Genomic DNA, 6,772 nt, shown 5'->3' on the forward strand with positions numbered 1-6,772 from the left:
GCCTTAGCCAGTTGAGCTATAGGCGCCGAGCCACAGTGCTTATATTCAATAATCATACAATTCCATTCATACTCATAAAAGTCCCTACAAGTTGAAAAAGATGTCTTGATAACAAAGTAAGAGAAGAAAAAAGCACGGTGTTTTTTTCTACTTCCCTCTTCTCACACACCACTTCTGACACCAGATGTATGGGGTGGTTTTCCCCACGCACCAAGCAATTTTGCAGCTTCTCCATCAGATACCACCCAGGTGTCCTCTAATTCAATTCACTCCTGACAGCATCGATCTAGAGATAGCATCAGATCCCACACGTTGAAGCTCAGTCTCATAAGCTACAGATGCCAACTTCAGATGCCAGTCACAAACCCCAGGTTGTGGCCTGTGCTTCGGACAGACTGGCCATAAACCAGTGTTCCCACAACCCTCTCCAATCAATTTACTGGAGAGGCTCAGAGAACTCAGAGAGACACTTCACTTACACGTACCCATTTATTACAAGGCTGTTCCTGAGCATGCACATGAGCAGCCAGATGGAGGGTACGGAGGAAGGGACTCAAAGGAACTTCCTCGAGGAACTTCCACATGTTCCACTCTCCAAAAGCTTCCAGAATTCAGTCATTTGGGGTTTTCTTTTTTTCTTTGTAGAGACAGAGTCTCACTTTGTCGCCTTTGATAGAGTGCCATGGCGTCACAGCTCACAGCAACCTCCAACTCCTGAGCTTAGGGGATTCTCTTGCCTCAGCCTCCCAAGTAGCTGGGACTACAAGCACCCACCACAATGCCTGGCTATTTTTTTGTTGCAGTTCGGCCGGGTCTTGGTTGGAACCTGCCACCCTCAGTATATGGGGCCAGGGCCCGACTCGCTGAGCCACAGGCACCGCCCTAGTTTGGGGTTTTCATGGAAACTTCATTTTATAGGCATGACTGATTAAATCACCAGCTATTGGTGGTCAATTCAACCTTCAGTCCCTGCCCTTGGGGGTGAGGCTGAAAGTCCCAACTCTCTAAGCAAGCCTTGGTCTTTCTAGTGACCCTCCCCAACCTGAAGCTACCTAGGGGCCCCCTGTCACCAGTCATCTTATTAGCATATAAAAGACACTCTTACCACTCTTGGAGATTCTTAGGGTTTTAGAAGCTGTGCACTAGAATACAGGATGCAGACCAAATATATATTTCACAATAATCACACAAAGCAAAATTAAATTTTTTCTATTTCAGACCCTAATATTGCTACTCAGTGGTAAACTGACTTTGTAGCTAGTAAAAAAGAATTTCTAACAAATCATCAGAAAATAAAACTGTCTATAAAGAAACCTGAATTTGGATGAGCACCAAAAATCACAGAGCATTTAGATTCGAGATGTCAAAACTCCCTGTCTGCCCTGGCCTGTCTCGGTTTATGCCCATGATCCTGACATCACTACTAGATGTAGCTGTTTCTACTCTCAAAAATGACATAGTTTGGACAACTGGTTACATGACATTCTTTGACAGAGAAGAATTAAGGTTTTCACACACATTAGCATATGCAAAGGTACTTTACACAACCGGCTTTTAAACTTAACCAATTTTGAAAGAGTTAATAAACATTTTCCCTTTCCCAGCTGTAAAGTTACAAGGATTGATCAACCCTGAACATCTATGAAATTTCTTCAGACATAAATGTGGAGCTTGGCTTAGCAACCTATATTTGGGATCCCCCCCCACCTCTATCCCAATCTAAGGATCCGTGAGAATGGTACAGTGATTCAGCATTTCTAAGGCATTCATGAAAATGTGCTTCAGTGCAATGAAACCAGGGAGGAAACAAGGGACATAACACACAGATATCAAAATCAAAACTTTTTATAACAGCAAAAATGACGGAATTCTAGGCTTTAATACTGAAACATTTGTAGAGCAGCAGAAAGGACAAGCGTGTCTCTCATCACTGTTATTAGCCAAGTCATTCTAAGATACAGCAGAAAGCACACGGAACACTTTTTTGTCCACTAGTTCAGGAAATGCTCAAAAACAGAAGTAAAAGGGAAATCACAAAACACAAAGGGGAACTGCATTCAGCAAACAAGAACAACACTGTTTATACCTGCACAGTGTACAAACACTGTACTTCTTAGAATTTAGCATATCACACTGCACTTCTTAGAATCTAGCATATCTCATTTGGGGGTCTCCTGGAGGACAGACTATGTCTTTGCCACTCTTTTTTTTTTTTTTTGGCCGGGGCTGGATTTGAACCCGCCACCTCCAGCATATGGAGCTGGCGCCCTACCCTTTTGAGCCACAAGCACTGCCCCTCTTTGCCACTCTTATGACCTATCTCCCAATCCTTAGTACCTGTTTTGCACATGAAAAATGTGCAAAAATGCTCATTGAATCAGACAACTAAGAAAAGAAAAAGGCTTTCAAATATAATTTCTGTGTAAACATTCCTTTCAAAGTACAGTATAAAAGAAACCCAACCACCATGAGGGGGTGGGAGTGGTGAGGTTGAATAGTTCCAAGAGCAAGGAGGTGTTTATAGTGAGAAATCTATTCCTCTAGGTAAGGTGTGAAAAGGTTTAACAAACCTTATTGTCACAGAAGGTCAGACACAGAAAGTCGAACCCTGTCCCACCAAACAAAACCCACTTAAGGTTAGCCTGTCAAGCATTCGTTATAGCCCCTATATCCAAGTTATAAAGAAGTTCCGCTGAAATTTGTTTCAAGTCTCAGCAGAGGAGAGTTTGAACATTCTTTAAAACAGGCATTGAGGCAGTCTGTTGTCCTCCTTCTGCACCCTAAGCACAGGCACTGGAGTTTGAGGACAAAACCACTTAACCATAGAAGGTTTCATTCATAAAGAAAGCTACAAAAGGGACTTGGATTTCTATACATTTTATCAAAAGGGACTTGGATTTCTCTTCCTTAAAGACAGCATTCACTCCTCCTATCTCTAAGATAAATGGATAGACATGATCTAGTTGTCTGCCCACTAAGCTACCTAGGACCTTACAGTGGAAAAGTCTGCCAGAGAACAGAGAGCCATATATCTCAGCTAGGGTGCACAGCAGCCACTACATAATCATGTGAAACAAAGTTAACTTCTTTCTGGGAGGCCGAGGGGGTGGACTACCTGAGGCCACAGGTTCGAGACCAACCTGAGCAAGAGCAAGACTCCATCTCTAAAAATAGCCAGGCACTGTGGTGGGCACCTGTAATCCCAGCTACTCAGGAGGCTGAGGCAAGAGAATCGTTTGAGCCCAAGAGTTTGAGGTTGTTGTGAGCTATAACATCAGGGCACTCTACTGAGGGCAATAAACTGAGACTCTTGTCTCAAAAAAAAAAAGAAGTTAACTTCTCTATTAATGTTCAGTATAAAGGAAGAATTTCCTCAGAAATCTAACTATAAAAATAGTAAAAAAGTCAGGGCGTGGTGGCTCACGCCTGTAATCCTAGCACTCTGGGAGGCCAAGGCAGGCAGATAGCTTCAGCTCACGGGTTTGAGATCAGGATAAGCAAAAAGCGAGATCCCATCTCTGGGAAAACTGTTCCCAAAACTGGAAAAACTGAGGCAAGAGGATCACTAGAGCCCAAGAGTTGAAGGTTTCTATGAGCTATGATGCCACGGCACTCTACACAGAACGATAACTTGAGATTCTGTCTCACAAAAAAAAAAAAAAAGTAAAAAATATTCAGGCCTCCTGGATTTTATATTAGCTGGTTTACAACTTTAGGAAAGCCACCCACAAGCCTTAAATTTCAACTCTGTTTTACAAATGTGGATAGAGTTACCACTTACCTATATTTTAGAAAACTAACAAAAACAATGATGTAAGCCATGGATACTTTCTTAAATTCTAGATCTCTGAATAGCTACTGCCCTTCTAAACTAAACAGGTATAGTTCAAAATGAAGTTTTTTTTGTTTTTGTTTTTGCAGTTTTTTGGCTGGTGCCAGGCTTGAACCTGCCACCCCTGGTATATGGGGCCAGTGTCCTATTCCTTTAGCCACAGGCACTGCCCCCAAAATGAAGTATTTAATATACAGACTCTATATTCTGCTGCTGCTGAAGAACAGAGGTACTGATAATTCATCGTGCAAATGTGCTTGGATCCAGAACATTATTAATTCAAATAAGGGAAAAAATATCTCTTAAACTTTTTGGATATTAAACACATTTGTTTTCCACTGAATACCTTTTTAAAAAATCAGTGCCACAGTGATCAGTACATGCAGATTGAATCTATTTTTAATTAATTTTGTTCTAAATCTGACCCATCAATCTTGCGATCTTCCTTGGTCATTGTTCACGCACTTAGAGAATGCTTGTTTCTCCTTCTGATTGGGAAGATAATTATTCTTGTTTTATAATATTAGTAAAATACTTAAAAGAAGAAATTAAAAAGTCACTGCCACAGAGCAATACCCTCAAAAAAATAAAAATAAAAAATAAAAATCAGCGCCACTTTCTGAACTAAACTGAAAGTAAAACAATTGCTCCCAAACAATGCAGAGAAAGTCTTGAAGGATTATGTCAACCCAAACTGGTCTTCACATTATGCAAATAACTTGTTTCCATAATCTTTTAAAATGTCAAATTGTTTACCTACTGAAAATAAAGTGGACAAAAAGTTTTTTCCTACTCACCAGTTAAAGAACGCAAAAGGTTTAAATTTAAAAGTGGAATGTCTAAGTGGAAAGACTAATAAGGAACCTGAACCTAAAAAGCACCTTATAGCAATCTTGTGTGTGCAGATTGAAAGCAATTTTTTATATCATGGAAAGGGGAACTCTGCACCCTTACATAAAGCCTCACAGAAACCAGTCAGGACCATAAACACATTCACTTACCTATTATACAATATTGTGCCCAATGCTCCTGAAAGGTATATAGACCCAATTTCAGCTGTTAAGCTTATAAAGGCATCAGAAAAATCCACTTCTGGCTCGGTGCCTGTAGCTCAGCAGATAGGGCGCCAGCCACATACACTGAGGCTGGAGGGTTCAAACCCAGCCCAAGCCTGCCAACAACAATGGCAACTACAACAACAACAAAAAAATAGCCCAGCATTGTGGCGGGCGCCTGTAGTCCCAGCTACTTGGGAGGCTGAGCCAAGAGAATCGCTTAAACCCAAGAGTTTGAGGTTGCTGTGAGCTGTGATGTCACAGCACTCTATCGCCCTAGTGAGACTATCTCCAAAAAAAAAAAAGAAAGAAAGAAAGAAAATTCCACTTCCCATTTAGTCACAGCAAAGAGACAAACAGCAATCCTATCCCAATAGATACCAAGTTAATTCCCTACAGTTTCTCCCCTTTCATAATATTAAGTGATTTCTTAATAAAATGCTGCAGTAAATATTGTGAAATCAAATTCTGGCAGAAAATCAAATCAAAGGAAAACTGTTCCTGGCAGCGACTTTCACGTAGTCAGCCTCCTGCCTACCTTGTTATGTTTTTGCTGGTGTCTTGCCTTTGTGTCAAGAACATGATAGGGGCTTTCCGAATCTTGGTTGATGTAATACACGAGTCTTGAAGGCAGTGTAATTTCTTTCTGCATTACATTGCTGTGACTGCTATTCTGTTGCAATGTATTGTCTTCAACTGCCAGGACTCCCAAATTTTTTTCTGCAGTTTCATTCCAAAGTGGAGCTGGGGGAGCAGGAAGCACAAACATATACAAACACACATATATATGTACCCATAAATACATAAGCACTAAAACTCATTTCTCCATTAATTGCAAACATAGAGTTCTCTCTTTATAAGCAGGTAAGAGGTACAAAAACAGTGAAGCAAGTTGTTTCAATACTGTAATGGCCTGGATAGGTTAATAGCCAGGAAGACTTATATAGTAATGTACTTTTGATTTGATTTATTCTTGATATATACACTTTCTAATCAATCTTAAATCTATACTTCAAAGTTTGGGGGGAGGGCATTAAATGAACTCACTCAGAGGTCCCAATTCTCACCTCCATCCCAGTTCAACCCTACTCTTCCTAACAGTATCCCATGTGAGAGCTAAGCAAACTCCTAAGAAAACTTGAGGGCTGAATTCATAGACACGGAATGTTAATTGATTCTTTTAACAAAATGGACAACTCGTGTCTCTTTTAACTTTAAACTGAGCAAAAACCCTTTGCCACATTGAGATACAGACGCTGGCAGCTTTCCAATTTCTTTTTATTTTCCTACCAAAGCCAGCTTTCTGCTTTCACTGATTGCCAATCATCAATATATTAAACATTACTTTAATTGTTCGTTATAATAAGAACCACTTCGAAAAATCACAACCAAAGGTTGTACACGAAGTTGTCTTCCACACCTTAATTCTTTGGTCTCCAAAGTATGCCTCCCCCACCTTCATCCCAACAGCAGTGAATATGCCCGGTAGGAAATTCGAGGAAACGACCCATTGCCACTATTATTGCATCCTCCCTGCATCCACACTAAGGCTCCCCACGCAAAAAGCAACTTGCTCCTTCACTGCATTTCCCATCCACTGGTTTCCCCTCCGCAAGTTGCATAGAGATCGCTGAGGGATCCACCATCCACTAAATACTTCCCAGTGGGTTTTTAGCGAATGCAAAACAGAAATGGACTTCCAAAAGTGAACTAGAATGAATGGGGGGCTGGAAAAAGAGAAGGGTGGAGAGGCAGGCTGGGAGGGCAAAAAGGCCGAGCCGGGGGGACACGTCCGGAGCGCACGGACCCGCATGCCCTTCGCTTTCCTCCGCAGGGCCCAGCGGGGAGGCAAGCAAAGAGCATGGGGCCATACCCACCGCTGGGC

General features: G+C 41.5%; 1 protein-coding gene across 3 annotated transcripts in view; it reads right to left on the minus strand.

Moving 5' to 3' along the window:
- ADAM23 (ADAM metallopeptidase domain 23) overlaps positions 1-6,705 on the minus strand; it is a 166,211-nt gene extending 159,506 nt beyond the window's left edge. For 2 of the 3 annotated variants that reach the window (XM_012802203.2, XM_003785110.3), the window contains exon 1: positions 5,426-6,701. In XM_012802203.2, the coding sequence (XP_012657657.1) occupies positions 5,426-5,692 (267 nt within the window). In that variant the 5' untranslated portion in view covers positions 5,693-6,701. Of the gene's footprint in view, positions 1-5,425 lie in introns of all 3 variants that reach the window. The other variant, XM_012802204.2, reaches the window with a different exon arrangement.
- Positions 6,706-6,772: the final 67 nt, after the last annotated feature.

The sequence above is a fragment of the Otolemur garnettii genome, unplaced genomic scaffold (genome assembly GCF_000181295.1).
Source record: "Otolemur garnettii isolate 467f Iridium unplaced genomic scaffold, OtoGar3 scaffold00013, whole genome shotgun sequence".
NCBI classification, from domain to species: domain Eukaryota; kingdom Metazoa; phylum Chordata; class Mammalia; order Primates; family Galagidae; genus Otolemur; species Otolemur garnettii.